General features: G+C 40.0%; 1 protein-coding gene across 4 annotated transcripts in view; it reads left to right on the top strand.

Moving 5' to 3' along the window:
• Positions 1 to 12669, top strand: part of UBE3D (ubiquitin protein ligase E3D) — an 82634-nt gene extending 69965 nt beyond the window's left edge. Inside the window, exon 10 of one of the 4 annotated variants that reach the window (XM_065056411.1) lies at positions 9942 to 12669. In XM_065056411.1, coding sequence (XP_064912483.1) covers positions 9942 to 9962 — 21 coding nt within the window. In that variant the 3' untranslated portion in view covers positions 9963 to 12669. The remainder of the gene's footprint in view (positions 1 to 9941) is intronic. The other 3 variants (XM_065056412.1, XM_065056415.1, XM_065056414.1) reach the window with 3 other exon arrangements.
• The last annotated feature ends 3724 nt before the right edge of the window (positions 12670 to 16393 follow it).

Raw genomic sequence — 16393 nt, 5'->3', positions numbered from 1 at the left:
ATTGAAGAAAGATTATGTTGCCACTTAGTTGGCCCTATTTATTCCCTCTGGTGTTAGATACAACTCACTTGCTTCGTGGTCAACAAAATAAATCCGTATGTCTCTCTATCTAGACCTTTCTTTTGAAAGACATCAGACTATGCGTAGTGCTTTGATCAGGGCTTTTTTCGTTCTTTTCCTCATTGTTGAACTGCTGTAAGAGGTGCAGTTGCCAGACACTACAGTGGAATCAGCGTGTCACCCCTTTCCCTTTCTGGGGAAGATACCCACACATGGCTGTGTGTGGGTATTGGTGATGTTGGTTGGCTGAAACAGATTCCCAAGAGTGCAAAGAAATGTCATAGTACGAGAACTTAAGAGCCTTAGACTGTCATAGTACGAGAACTAAGCAGAGCCTTAGACTGACATGAGTTTGAGGAAATCGACCCAGAGCAAATTCTGCTGTTGAAATGTGAAATGGAGTGCAGGTCTTTGGAAGAGCAGCAAACACGACCTTCGCTATTTTAGCCTTGTGCAACACCTTCCAGCAAGGCTAAAAAGTTTTTAGAAGCTGCATTGTATGTTCCAGTTTGGTGTGGCGAGGATTAATTTCTTCATGTGCCTCTAGCTTTAGGATGTAGGTACCATGCTGCAGGTTGACACAGCAGCTTGCAGTCCCGTGTTTGTTTTAGGTTAACATGTGTCTCCTAACTGCCCATATATGTATGTGCTTAAACAAATGTCTTTTCTACAGCAGCTTAAAGCCACTCTCGATGCAGAAAAATATGTGCTGCACAAATTGCCTGATTAGCGTGAAGTTTGGCATGGGAATTACTACAGTAAAAATCAAACATCATCTGGTATTGACTAAGAAAATCCTAAATTCAGCGTGTTTTGTAGCCAGGTTTGCTTTGGATCAGTAATTAATTAGGTAAATAATACTGCTTTTACAGTTTCTGCCTTAATGATGGCTACCAGAAGAAGTTAACATCTGCAGTGGAAATAAAAGTGGTATAGGCTAATGAGGAAGGCTAGGCAGAAGGCAAAATAAAGCCATGAAGTTTTGGGGCTTCTTGTGTCTAGATGTAGAGAAACAAAAGATTAATAGCATTCTCAACTTAACTTGAAAAACAAGAACCCAGGAAACCTTTTACTTTTTTTCACACAAAGAACTACTTGATAAGAATAAGGAATAAGGAATAAGGAATAAGGAATAAGAATAAGAATAAGAATAAGAATAAGAATAAGAATAAGAATAAGAATAAGAATAAGAATAAGAATAAGAATAAGAATAGATAAATTGGTTGTCTTCCTATGAAATAAAAACACACAGAGGTTTATTTTCTACTGGTTTTGCAGCTGCATATAGTTTTTCCTCTAAAGCTTGGGCAAGCTTCAGCATGCAACTGTTAGGTTAGCAGAGAGATAGCTTGCAGTGCATGTGCACAGCCTGGGACTTCAGGGGAATCTTTTACTTTTTCTCATTTATCTCTGTCATATTTCAAATCCAGCTTCATTCTTATAAGAAATTAATAATTTCAGGAAGGATTAGTTGAAAGAATGCATGCTGATTTATAGATGGATTTATTTCTTAAATCCTGAAGGAGCATTACCAGATTGAAAAATCATATTTGGTTACAATTAATTCCACTAGTAATTGAAACCAGTCTTTGCTTGGTTGTTTTGGTTTTATTTTATATGTTCCCCAGCTTGGACAGAAGAAGGAAGTGATCTATCAGAGTGATATTCCTCTAATAAGTTTCTTCCTACAATGAAGCCTGGAAAACCCACAGATCTACAGCACCTTTCACATTGTACAGTTGAGGACTTGCCTTTCCCTAGCCTTTTCCTTGAAGTTCTGGGGAATTTGGCTACTGAAGTCAAATTCCCCCCAGCTTTTGTTGCCACCTGTGTTCCTCTGCTTCTGTGGTAGTATAGCACTGACCAAAAATATGTTTCCTGTAAGACCTTAGAGCTGCTTGAAACAACTTCTGTTTGAGATGAGAAATTCCTTGCAGATACATACGCGACAGAATGAACTTGACCTCCTGTGGAATGAGTGAGGTAATTGTCCTTCACAAAATATCCTTTCCTCCACATCTGAATCTGAGCCCCATAGGAGTCAGTGGACTGTCAGATTGCAAAGATGCTGTTCCACATACCCATATTCTTCAACGCAATTTTCAGGGTTTTAGCTTGTCAGGATTAGATAGTTCCACAACTTGTGCTTCTGTTGACTTAATTATTGCTGTCACCACATAGTCTTGTGCAGCACTGCCCTGTTTGGCTGTGAGAGTATTCTGGATATATTTCATTTTACATCTCCCTTGGAATTCAAGCATGATAGTAATAGTCATAAAGGCTTCTAAACCGACCCTAGATTTAGCTTCTTATTTGATTAAATATTTGAAACTGGGCTTGTTCAACTGTATGTGTTCAATCAATCAGTGTAGTATCGTAGTATTGTTTTAGTGACCTTTTCAATGGACTTGTGTTCTCTAGTGCTATTTTTGTTTTAAATTGTTTGTTTTCCATAGTGAAGAGTCTTATGAGCCTAGTGGTGTGAAGTTCTGCTGCTATGGGCAGAGGTTGATGGTTCCTTGGTTTGCTTTGTCCAAATATGCAAGGGAGGGGTAATTGTATAAACCACTTTTTCGTGTTCTGATACATACTCAAAAACAGACTTCTCACTGAATGCCACTTAGAGCATTTTGAGAAACTTTTCCTGTCTGAGAGAACCTGAAACAATTATTTTTGACATGTTCTGATGAGTGGCTGCCATTGATTGACTGTGGAGGGGATATTAGAGCAGCTAAGACTACTTACATCGCCTCTGTGGCATAGGGAAAACAGGCACACAGTGATGAAACGTTCAGCTATCATCCTGAGAGCCTGCAGTGTGGAAAAAAGAGAATTAAACATCAATGTAACCAAGGGCAGCTTTGCAGCTGGAGTACCACCAGGGCATTTGCAGGCTACTAGGAGGTCTTCTTAAGGCAAGTAAATCCTACACTGTCAAGGTAGGGACACCTCCGCCTCCTCTTATTCTTCCAGTAGTGAATATGCTGACTTCCTCTCCAGTTTCCTCTAAAAATGCCTATACACTTCCCAGGAGCAGCCTCAGAGATGTAGGGGTAATATGCAACAACCTGGTAACATTCTCTGGAAAAGGCAGCTGCTTTTTTATGGGTCTGTGAATTCAGTGGGGGCGAGTGTAAATATAGCAGTTAATGTTCTCTCATGTCTCTGCACATCTAATGCCATCTGCTTTGTGTCCGTTCATTCACACTGGTGCCAAAACGTATTTCTGGAACAGGTTATTTGTGCATTGGTGGACATGGTCTCTGACCGTTAGGTGACAGCGAATATGTAAACTGTGCAGTATGAGTAGGCAGGGGAACTCTTATGTTTCAGTGTGGTTATTTAGAATCAGCCATTGCTGATAGTTGCGAATCCACAGGGTAATGGTAACAGCTATAAGACATAGCTGCTTCTGCTGGTGGTGCAGGAATGGGAAGAGAAGCGTTGCACCTCAGAGAAGGCAGAAGTCCTTTGGCTCCTCCATCTCTCATCAGCACTGGTGGGAACACCAAACTTAGAGCAGAGATTAACAGAAACCAGATATTTTTAGAGCTCGGACCTGGACACGGTGCAGATGCTTTACAATCATCCCACTCCTTAATCTGTGTTTATTTTACAGCATTGAGAAATGTATTGGGCAGATTATGGCCTTCTCTATGTGTTTATGCACATTGTTGCTGCAGTTGTACCTGTGCATTATTAAATACAGAGGGTTTTTTTAAATGTGTAGGCTCAGTTGTGCTCACACAAACGTGGTTGTATCACTTCCTCTGATTCTTTTTTCAAAGTAGAGGTGTATTCTATGTACAAGATATCTTGATTGCACTATAATTACAACCATCCAAGCAGTTGTATTAGCTGTAATTATTAAGGCTTAAACCATAATGCTTAGCACTACCCATAGCTTTCATGGCAGTACAAATCTGTGTGAATTAGAATTTGGTCTGAGGCTTTGCACATACATTATCTTCCAAATCCAGCTGTACGTGTAAAGGGAACACTATTCTCAGCTTTTCACTCATTTTCACCAGAGCTTAGTGATCGACCAGCAGCATTGTTTGTTCAAGCCCTCCTTTTCTAGTTTCTAGGATAAATCCATCCAGTTAGCACAGACCAGTGTTTAGCATTGCAGTCTGATTTCATCAGACACTAGGTAGAAAGCTTGAACTGGCATTTTGTGGGGAGGGAGGAACAGTAACTTGTGGCAGAGGGAAACCATTGACCCAGTGTGGTTAACATCTTCCACCAGCACAGCTGATCTTGGAGCAGAGCTCTGCCCACAGCTGTCCACATCTTCTTGGGAAGGTTATTCTCTTCCCGTGGACATGGATGGCATGGCGTTGCTTGATAACCTGTCAGCCTTGAGTGGAAATACGTACGGCATCTGACATTGATTGCAGGCTGCAGCCTCATTGCCATATAATCAACATTTCCTCTTCAGTCATTCAATCACGCCTGGTTTCACACAGCACATGTGCAGGATTAAAGCATTGGTATCTGTTTATGTACAGATTGTCTGCTTGCAGTACATATGATTTAAGACAGCAGTTTAAGTTGAGTTCTTCTAAAACATAGTGTAGCATTATGAATTGTGTGTGGTTGCATTTAAAAATTGGTCTGATATTCAAAGATGACAACAGTAAAATCTCTTTTATACGTTTAAGCTTCAGTTTTGAGTCTATTGATGGAGTTTTATTCTTTGGTGTGCAATGGAAAAGCAAAACCAGAGCTGTTATATTGCAGGAAGTATTTGCAGATTCATTTTCTTCTGCTCTCACCAAAGCATATGTAACTACTTTAAACCCACTGTTTTCCTTTATAATTATGCAGGAGTAAACAGAAGTACAATACTCTCTCTAATACTGAAGAGAAATTCTGTAGTGTATTTTCTACCTACTTTTGTTTAGCTCTTGGGAGAGACATAGGTATTAGAAATTCTGTGTCCTCAGCTTTGAGAGACATACACAGAGATCTTTATTTATGCATGGTTCAATTGGTCCCCTTTAAAGAGAATCCAAACATAAAAACAGTTTAAAAATTGGTATTAGAGCATGGGAATGCATCCTTTGGCATCCGGGTTATTTTTCTGTTTTGTTGAAATAAGAATCTTGCTTCTTTTCTGGTTCTTGCAGTTGATAGAAAGATTGAACTACTTTGCTTTGCTTAGCTGAGAAAATAATTTTCTCCTATTGCTGCATTTCCTCTATCTGTTGTCAGCTTCACAAGACAGATTGTATGTACTGGATTTGCAGATTGCATTTCTTTAAAATATATTGTTTAGCTGCCTCTAGTCACGCTTCTGCTTTTCTTACAGCAGTCATCCGCTCTGCCTGCTCACCCAGCGTTACTGCTTGGCTAGAAGAGATTTCTTTCCAGCAGCTTCTGCCATCTGGAACTGCCTTCTTTTATCTCCTTCATTCATTAGGTCTCCGTAGCTGTTCAAATATTTTCTGAAATTATAATTTTTTTCTTTCACCTGTTAGTCCTCAGTGTTTGTTACTGAATGCTTAATTCAGTAGGAAATGCCTTTTCCCTGCTGTTTTCCATGAGGTTTTTCTCATAAGAAGTCAGGAAAATCCTTTGAGGCACAGCTTGATGAACACTATATAAAATAAAATGCTATTAGAAAGTTTCAGAAAGACTAAAACCTATAACCCCATTAACTGTGTTCTCCTTACTGAGGAAATAATATTGCCAGCCTCTGGTTCTGTAGCTTGTAGTAAAGAATTTCCACTGGCATTGTGCTGCCGTTTCACTTGCATGTGTGTGTGTACGTAGAAAATTGTCACAAGAGTCACAGGGTGGCTGAGGCTGGAGGTCACCACTGGAGATATCCCCATCCAACAGCACCGCTCAAGCAGGGTCAGCCAGAGCCGGGTGCCCTGGCTTGTCCCCATCTGAATTTGGGATCTGCAAAAGAAGGACGGAGGTTGCATAACCTGTCTGGGCAACGTGTTGCAAAGTTTGACCAGATAATTGCACTGTTTGTCAGGATGCTTTTCTCAGTCCTCAGTTCCATTCCCGTGTAGTCTGGAATAAGCCTAACAGTTTGATATTTGTGTTTTCCCATTTTCCTGGGAAAGCTGAGAGCACATGTTCTAGAATTGATTTCTTAACTTACCCTGGCTATGAAAGCTTTTAAGAAAGTTCTTGCTGCTTCATTGTTTACAGAAAAAGTGATTTTGTGAGATATAATTTGTATGCCTGTTGTACTCTACTACTCCCTCTGTATTAATGTATCTTACAATGTTTGAAAGTGTAGAGTTTATGTTCATTATCCAGAGGTCTTAGCAACTTCTGGCTCTGCCGAAACTAATGGGATGGAGTGCTGAGATAGACTTGATACTTTGAGATATAATAAGATTATAATCTTCAGAAATAATCAAGAGAAAATGAAAAAAAAAATGATGTCTTCTGTCATATAAGTAAGGGTGCTAGAGTACAGAAATGAGTTTTTAATGATGAATTAATGTTAGCTATCTTGAGTGCTTTAAGAAGGGGACAACATGCTGAGATAAGGTCAGTACAATCCTTTAATAAACTGGTTAGAGAACTGACTTTTATTCTGAATTTGGTGATAAACCTTAGTTTGTAGATCAGATAGCTGTTCAACACATTATTTTTCTTTCAAAGTGCCCTAATAGCAGTGAAATACTGGATTTGCAGAGTTCACTGAAAGAGCTGCTACTAGACTTGGAAGAGGATAGTGTTTGTCTGTCCTGCAGAGAAAGTATCCTAATAGCTGGAGAACTGGGAGAGAACCACTAGGACCCACTTTCTAACCTATAGTAATTCATTTATAATGTAGAACGTGTACTTTACTGCTGTTTAGAGATCCAAGAGCATCTGCAGTACCAGCTATGATAAAGAAATATTTTATATGCTTTGTATTGCACTTTGGATAAGATGGAACTTTTAAAGTGTTTAGTTTCAGTTGTTTGTTTGTTTTTTTTTCTTAGACATCTTAATGTGTTGCAGGTGTTCTTTAAACAGCTTGTGATTTCCCTGTGTTATCCCCTTTTTTTGGCTATGTCAACTGTAGGGATGATCTAATGTGCTCTTTTTGTTCACATTGGTAGCAAACATAAATAGAGACAGTGATAAATGATTCCTTTTGATGTTTTCCATTTTATTGGGCAGTAGGGGAGCCTGGCAGTCTAGAGAAACATTATGTTGCAAATAATCCCATCAAAGGAGTGAAAAAGTGTATTTCATGCATTATAAAATACGGCAAGTAGTCAAATTAAACAAATACATCCACTCTAATGAAGCCTCAAGACTGTATCAAAGGAACCTGCAATCTCAGGTAGTAGAATCTTTAAAATTTTGAATCTTGTCTATGGAGATGGTTATTGCTTTTCTTGATTTTGCTATTTCTTAATTGCAAAGCAAGGACAAATTTCTCACCTTGTTAAAGTCAATGTGAGTTTTGTCTTAATTGACTAAATTGGTGCCAGGATTTCATCCCTAGCCTGTGTTGCTTATGATTTTAATGCATAGGTAAGATTTTACATTTGCTCTTAATTATGCGTGTCTATATTCATCTGAGCAATTAAATCATGAGAAAGGTGACAGGGATATTGACTTTCCTTTCAATTTATGCCATTGAGGGTGGGAGTCTTTGACCTAGTGGATAAATTTCTCTACACGATGAGTAGTCTCCAGCCTTTACAACACCCCTTGGCTGAGCTGACAGAAATGTATTTGATGTAGCAACTTCCTGTTGGAAAATGCTGATTGAACTGAATGAAAACATTCGATGGGAATATGTCAGTGTGATGAGATTTTAGCGGGAAAGCTGGCAAACTTCCACCCTGAGCATCCTGCTATTTGCTGGCCAGCTTTGCCTACAGACGTTTCTGAAAATTTATTTTCCACATGAAAATTCTTGTTTCTGAATTTTCGTTTCAATTTAGAAAAAGAAAAAAAAAAAGGCAAAAAACACAATGATTCAGAAATGTGGAAGCTTTGGGGGATCTCAGTTGTCTTACCTGTACAAACCCGCCTTTTAATAGGTTGCTGCTGTTAGTGTTGAAGTAGCGAAAGAGACATTCAGGAAGTGAAGTCACTTGATTTCTTGGATTCTTAACAAAGAGTTGCTATTGTCATGTCCCATTTGTGCCTCATATTCGTGTTATTTTAGACATGAATTCTTTGTATGAATGATTTTCTGAGGAGGCTTTTAGATATGTTAAAACATCCTCTATAGCAGACATGTGACTCTCAAATATTCTTTGGGCAGAGGATCCAAAATATATGGTTTTTACTCTGTTTTGACCTCAGTTCTGAACATTCAGTCATATTTTATGCTGTAATTCAATTCCTTCTGGTTGATCATACATCATGCATTCTTTAGTCACAGTAACAAGTAGAGTGGTGTTTGAGGGTCAGCTCTGACAATCAAAAGTAGTATTTGATGATAATTTGCATCTTCACTTAAGTGACTGTTGAAAGGTCTTGTAGAGAAAAAAAGAAGTGTAAAAAGAAGTGCTATGTTGTTATCTCTCAAATGTTTTTTACTTGTGTGTTTGCCATGGGGTAGGAGAAACAGGTTATATTTTCAGAAGACTGTGTAACATGGTAGTCTTTTTTTCTTTTTGTCCTTCATTTGTGGCATCTGTCCATCTTTTTTTTTTTTTTTCTATCCTTGTCATCAGAAAAGCTCCTAATTGAATATCTGAAGCAATCTCTCTTTAGCTTGGAGGAGACTGAGGGGTGACCTCATTAATGTTTACAAATATATAAAGGATGGGTGTCACGAGGATGGAGCCAGGCTCTTCTCGGTGACAACCAACAGTAGGACAAGGGGTAATGGGTTCAAACTGGAACACAAGAGGTTCCACTTAAATTTGAGAAGAAACTTCTTCTCAGTGAGGGTGACAGAGCACTGAACAGGCTGCCCAGGGGGGTTGTGAGGTCTCCTACTCTGGAGACATTCAAAACCCGCCTGGACATCTTCCTGTGTAACCTCATCCAGGTGTTCCTGCTCTGGCAGGGGGATTGGACTAGATGGTCTTTTGAGGTCCCTTCCAGTCCCTAACATTCTGTGATTCTGTGAATCTCCTTGGCACATGAGAATCTGGACACATGATTGTGTTTCTGGTCAGCTAACTTAACTTTCTGAGTTATTATCCTGCAGGCTCTGAAGAAGGTTAAACAAAACCAAAACCATGCAGGGGAAACTGATGCATGCATGTGACCAACAACTGAGCTAGGACACCAGAAGTCCTATAGATCTCATGTATTTGATAGATCACCTTCCCTCTAAATAGCTGTTAGACCGGACAGTCCGCTTAATGCACGAAAAGTAAGAGGTACATCATTTGCTGTCCTCTGATCATATAGAAGTATTTGTCTTCTCCCTTAGGATAGGATTTTGGTTCCTGGTCATTTTAAAATGTAGGGCATTTTTTCTTTATGGCCTTGGACTTTTCATTATGACTTTGGAATGAGGATTTCACTTACAGTGACAGCACTGTTCAAACAAGCTAATACTCAGGTAGAACAGGGAATGAATCAAAGATTTAATCTAAGCTGGTTTCAAAATACTATTAAATAGCCTTTAAAGTTAGACAATATGAACATCTTGTGCTTTGTTATTCTGGGAAAAAAAAAGAGTTTTTGATGTGTATTTCAGCAACCAGTGTAGTGCTTGAGCAGAAAGATTAAGCTTGAGAATTTTTAGGAGATATATATTAAGTAGAAAAGTGGTGGGAAAGTAATGCTGCTCTCAAATATAGTCTCTGCTCTCTCATTATGTTAGTGTTTTGGTTTTTTTTTAAGTGAAAAGATTATTATAATATGTAATTTCAGTTAATACAATGAAACATTTTTGTTTTACCTGCAGTATAGAAACTAATTGGTTTTGATTCCTTTTACAGGTTGCCTTTTTGAAGATGTGAAGAACTCAGATTCCTGTGTGACAAATGATCCTCAAATTCATTTTCAGCAGAAATGTACAGACAACTTCCAATGGTTTCACTTCTAGAAAAAAAATCCACTACCTATACAAAACAAAATGGGGATGTGGTGTGTTAATTGGATATGTTTCAAAACCAAAGACAGAGAGTTAACTTTTGCATCTAGTAAATTCTTAGACATCATTCTAAGAGTGACTTACCTGTCAGTCCTGTCAGATCCAGCTGGGATGACTGTTATTGTCTCTTCATCACCAAAAAGAAAATACCTATGTATCTTAGTACTACCTTTATCAGGCAGGGTTTGAAAATGACCTATGTGTCCTTAGGAAAATTCACCACTGGTAGCAAAAAGAGGTTTTAAAAGACTTAGTGTTATGGATACTAAGGCAAGTTCTTTACTTTCTTTGTTCTGGTAAAGTTAGAGGTCCAGCTTTAAAATATAAAATCTGTTTATTGTCTAACTTTTATGTTTATCATGTATGTTGTTTCCATATTAAGGTTTACCTTCCCTCTTGGGAGAGAAGGAAGACAGCTTCTGTATTCCTACACCTCATGGAGTTTTTTAAAAAAATTATAATATTTTGGAAAATTAAGGTTTCACGGTTACTTGGAATAATTATTCCTTCAAATTCAAATAAAAACCATGTATGTGAAGGCTGGCCTTGCAGAAACAGCTGGGAGTGAAAGATGCTTGTAGCAAATTAATACAGCTACTCTAAATTGTCGTTCTCAGTTGTGGATGCTCAGCTGCCTTCCATGGGAGTGATGGTGCATTTCTGTGGAACACAGAAGCTGTCAGCACTTTTAGTTTCAGAGTGGATTGCTCACTTAGTTGACAGCAAATTTTGCCTTCCCTTGTTCAAGGGAACAGTATGGTATAAGTGCATAGGCTAAGGAACAGAAAAGATGCCTCCTGTCGTTTTTGCCACAATTCTTGCTCATTGGGATGGACTACTCTTGAGCTAAGAAGGAGGTGATCCCTTCATATCAGCCATCTCTCTTGGACCCCTCATCCCTCCAGGGTCTTGTCCCGTATCTGCCTAGCTTATCTGCAGTTTTCCTTAAACAAATCAGAGTCAGGCACTGGAATGGTTGATCTGACCTAGTGCGACAATTCTTGTGTTCTCAAAATGTATACAAAAGGTTAAAAAAAAATAAAAATAGAGCTTGTTTGTGTAGGCTGGCTTTTTCAACGTCCATATTTAAACTCTTAAAATAAAAAAATGCTACCTGTATTGGTTTTGCATGGCAAGGTTTTGGTTGCAGGGGTGCTGCAGAAGTGTCTTCTATGAAGAAGCTGCTAGAAGCTCTCACTATGTCTGATGGAGCCAGGCGGCTCCAAGGCAGACCCACTGCTGGCCAAGGCTGAGCCCTTCGGTGATGGTGGTAGCACCTCTGGGATAACATATTTAAGAGGGGGAAAGAATAAGCTGCACAACAGCAATTGCAGCCGGAGACAGGAGTGAGAATATGTGAGAGAAACAACTCTGCAGACACCAAGGTCAGTGCAGAAGGAGGGCAGGAGCTGCTCCAGGCACCAGAGCAGAGAATCCCCGGCAGCCCATGGTGAGGCCGGCTGTCCCCCTGCAGCCCATAGAGGTCCTTGGTGGAGCAGATACCCACTGCAGCCCCAGGAGGACCCCATGCTGGAGCAGGGGGATACTTGAAGGAGACTGCGACCCTGTGGGAGGCCCAGGCTGGAGCAGGTTTTGTGACAGGTCTTGTGACCCCATAGGGGACCCAGCCTGGAGCAGTCTGTTCCTGAAGGACTGCAAGCATGGAAGGAACCCACACTGGAGCAATTCATGAAGAACTGCAGCCTGTGGGAAGGACTCACATTGGAGAAGTTCATGGAGGACTGTCTATCGTGGGAGAGACCCCGTGCTGGAGCAGGGAAGAGTGTGAGGAGTCCATCTCTGAGAAAGGAGCAGCAGAGACAATGTGTGATGAACTGACCACAAGCCTCATTCCCTGTCCCCCTGTGCTGCTCAGGGGGAGGAGGGAGAGAAATTGGGAGAGTGAAATTGGGCCTGGGACAAAGATAGAGGTGGGAGAAAGTGTTTTAAGATTTGGTTTTCTTTCTCATTATCCTCCTCAGATTTGTTTGGTAATAAATTAAACTAATTTCCCCAAGTCAAGTCTGTTTTGCCTGTGGTGGTAATTGCTGAGTGATCTCCCTGTCCTTATCCCAATCCATAAGCCTTTAGTTGGATTTTCTGTCCCCTGTCCAGCTGAGGGGAGTGAGAGAGCGGCTTTGGTGGAAACCTGCCATCCAGCTGGGGTCACCCTGCCACTCTACCTTTTAGGAAAACAGATGTATTTTGGGAGAATCTATTCTGGAGGGAATATTATTCTTAGAAGAGTTCTTTGAAAATTCCTCAATATCAAGGAAAGTTAACATGCTCTTTACCCATTTGATGATTAAATGATGATAACATGAGAAGTGACCCTGCAAAGTGTTGAACACCTTCTCTGGGTTTTACACATCCAAAACCAGGTAGCTGAGGCTTCCCAGCACCCAGTCTGGATATCATCTTATTTTTCAGTTATTATTTTAACTTTCAGTATTCAAGGAAGAACAAAAATTTTCTGAGTTTTGTATTCAGGGACTAAATTATCTAGCTCTGGGATATTTTGTATATGCACCAATGTTTAGTCATTTTATGAATAAAATATATTTTCTAAATCAGTTTGCTGTTTGCTCTGCTTAATTTCTGTGACAGGTTCAGCATCCCAGAAAATGACAGATTTTGGCAGGTGGCAGACATTTGTATTATGCATAAATGCTCCAACTTTAAAATGTTTTCCAGCCTATTTAAATGACCCCTGTCACGGTTTTGCATGTGTGGAGCAGTCCTAGGTCAGAGAATAGTTATGCTTTTGAGGTCCAGTCTCTGTCATGTCCCATGTCATTTGGTATTGTGGCCATAAAGAGTTAATCTGCCTGTGGTAACATACATGATTCCAGAATGATGAGAGCAGACATTTCACCAGGAGTACTTTTGGGGAAAAAATCCCTTCCAGAGATGAAATATAAATCAACCTGTGCACCTGTAGGAGCTAATGGCTCCAGTTGTGCCACTGTGATGTCAGCACTGCAGCTGGCTCAGGAAGCAAATCCTCAGAGTGCTAAACACAGTGAGTACACTTAAAACATTAAACTTTTTAGGAGCTTTCCCTCTGCCTACTTGTGCTTAAAGTTTTTCCATGTTCTTTTTTCCCCTATGCATTGGTGAACTGGGTTTGGCTGGGGTGGAATTGACATTCTTCATAGCAGCCCACATGGCGCTGTGGTCTGGATCCATGGCTCCAGCAGTGCTGGTAACAAACCAATGTTTTTATTACAGCTGAACCTTCTCTTTTTTTTTGGCACTTTGTTCCCACCTCCTCTCAGTAAATAGTCTGAGGCTGGACAAGAAATTAGGAGGGGACACAATGGGGATAGCTGACCTGAACCATGAGCTGCATCATAAGCTGCAGTAGAAACTAGGGGTATAGGATGAAAGGGGAGAGGGGTGTCTTACAAGGTGGTGGATGCTCGGAGAATAGCTGGGCATTGGTCTGTTTGTGGGAGGTGATGAGTTGTTGCTGCCTTTGCAACACTGGCTTTTTTTTTTTCTCTTCACTTGCTAAACTCTTTCAACTCACAAGTTTTCTTGCTTTTGCTCTTCCTGTGCTCTGTCCCGTCACGCTGGTGAGAGGGGGGAAAGGAGAGAAGGAGTGACCGAGCAGCTGGGTTGGTGTTCAGCTGCCGGCCAGGATTGATCCACCGCAGTTGGAAGCAGAAGTTGTAAAGACCCCAGAAGGAAAATAAGTCCTTCTGTTCCAGCTGGCCTCCCACTTGCAGAAGCTTTACTTCCCCAGGTTCCCAAGGGCCACAATTACCTGTCTGTACCTATACAGGGGCAGGGCAATTTGGCACGCTTAGTGGCCAGCATGTTTCCCTTTCTTTGGTTCTAGCTCTGAGATCTCCATTAACATACATTATCTTACATTATTTGGAAAACACCAGATAGCATATAATAATATATCAATTCTTCAGAAGGATTACCATTTGTAAATCTATTTCTTTGGCCACGTTCAGAAGAAAAAAAAAAAAAAGTTTTCATATTTTTCCAGGTACCAGGCAATACATTATTCAGAACTCTTGTTTCCAGAGACAACTTTCTTGGCTTTTTTTTTCCCCTCCTGTTTCTTATGTGATCTTTCGTACTGAAACAGCAGTCGATTTGAGGCAGGACAGCTTCATTTGACACTTTCTTCCTGTATTTGACACTTTCTTGCTGCTGTTTAAAAGAGGAACTTGGCTATTGTTTCAGGATCCTTTTAGCAGTGAACCATGGGCTCTCATAAGCAATTAACTTGAGTTCATAAAACCTTTTGAGTTTCCCTCAAGGCACTTCCTTGATGTTTGATCATCACTACTCTTAACCTCCATTTCTCCATCTATTGAATAGCATGATGCCATTTTCTCGTTAACATTGGCATTTTGAAAAGCTGTGTAAGTACAAAGTACAATTAGTTACTGTGTTATTTTTTTAGCATCCAGAGTTAGTGGCATGTTTTAGTCTAGTCTAAATAACGTGTTTGGATACATCTGTAACAGAAAGCTTGTTTAGTTTTGAAGTGTGCAGACAGTATCTCCATGCAGATGGAAAAGCATTCACCAAGATAGGAGTTGACCTAGAAGCTGTGTTCTTAGAAAATATGTGGTCCTTATCGCTTGCCCTCTCTCCCCAGCATTTTATGTCTGTTACACTCTGCATTTTTCACAGCAGAAAGTGTCTTAATTTTTGCTTTCTGTAGTGCCAAGCAGTGTTACCCTTCAAGTAATAATAATAAATCAGCAATGACATTAAGAAGTCCCCAACTCACATTAACTGAGATAGATGTGCATCCTTTCCTGATGTGCAGTTTCCAAACAGTGTACAGCAACAAGAAGATATTAAAAATGTCAGCTTTAATTCTAATGTGCTATAAAGTTACTAAGATGGCTGTTGGTGTGATGCACAAACCATGCCTGTCTGTCAGACTGGTACTGTTCTCTCCGTTAGCAATAGCAGACAACAATATTGTTTCTGTCATTAATGGGTCACAGGGTGAATTATATTACTGTAGGGCTTTTTACTTCTTTTGAACAATTTTGACCATTTAAGTGGGATAATTGAATTGGCATACCAAATGAGTCCCAATCGGTTTATTTTAATTCCAAAATTAGGGTTACTTTCTAGCTTAGTTTAAGTCCCCGACAGAGTAGGTTGGGATAGGTGAAATAATAACAAATGGATTCATCAGGGACCTATACTGGTATTACCCTGTGAGTTGAAAGGTAAGTTCTAGCTTATGTCCATTTCACTTTTCTGTGTAGGGAAACTTAAATAAAAGGAACTACTTTTATTAAAATTTACAATAGGTATTTTTGCACTTGAACATTCTGGGTTTAAATGTAATTTTCTCTCTGTTTTGCTGCCTTCATTTTCGTTCCTCCAGAACATCACTTTGTGGTTTCAATTTTAGACTTCGTGTCCTTTCATTTCTCTCCTAGCCAACTGCGCTCCATTACAAATGACAGGTGACTAGTTTGAAGCACTGCATTAGCTCATCGGCTTCATTCCTTTTGATTTTCCTCCACAGGTTTTCTTGCTACCACTGTATCACTGTCATAGAAGCACTGCAAAATCTGCAGATGGACAAATTATAGAAACATTGAGCAGTTCTGTCTTTACTAGGCTTCTTTGGTTTACTCTTTCAGAGCAGACTGAATTGCCTCATAGCAGGTGCCATGTAGCATTAGTCAATGTTCACAGAATATCAGGAATTTTACAAGTCTGTGTGCCAATGGCTCAGTAGCAACATATGTGTCTTCCAATATAAGAATGCCACATTAAAGCATGGCATTTTTCTTACTGTGGACAGCAATTGCTGTCTTCAGATTCCATGGTACTGTGGTTTGGTATGTTCAGATGGCATTCTTTTAAATATGGCAGCAATATTGTTGTCTTGCTGCTGTGTTGTGTCCAGTGGGACATGCTTCATTCTCATCTCGTCGCCTTACACATGAATTGTGCAAGTCTGTGTACTGTGTCCTTAGTGACAGATGTTTTCTTCTACCTGCTTAAATTTAGTGATTATGTAAATGTGTATCAGTTTATAATTGTAAACAATAGAAAACTGTTTATTTCAAATTATAAAATGTCATGTAATCATAGAATCATAGAACGTCCTGAGTTGGAAGGGACTCACAAAGATCATCAAGTCAAACTCCTGTTCCTGCACATGACAACCCCACAGTTCACACCATGTGTCTGAGGGTGTTGTCCAGTCTCTTCTCAAACACTGTCGGGCTTGGGGCTGTGACACCTCCCTGGGGAGCCCGTTCCAGTGCTCCACCACCCTCTGGGTGAAGAACCTTT

Source organism: Columba livia, chromosome 3 (genome assembly GCF_036013475.1).
Source record: "Columba livia isolate bColLiv1 breed racing homer chromosome 3, bColLiv1.pat.W.v2, whole genome shotgun sequence".
Lineage (NCBI taxonomy): Eukaryota > Metazoa > Chordata > Aves > Columbiformes > Columbidae > Columba > Columba livia.
The sequence above is the reverse complement of the archived record's forward strand: the minus strand, read 5'-3'. Positions and strand labels throughout refer to the sequence as shown.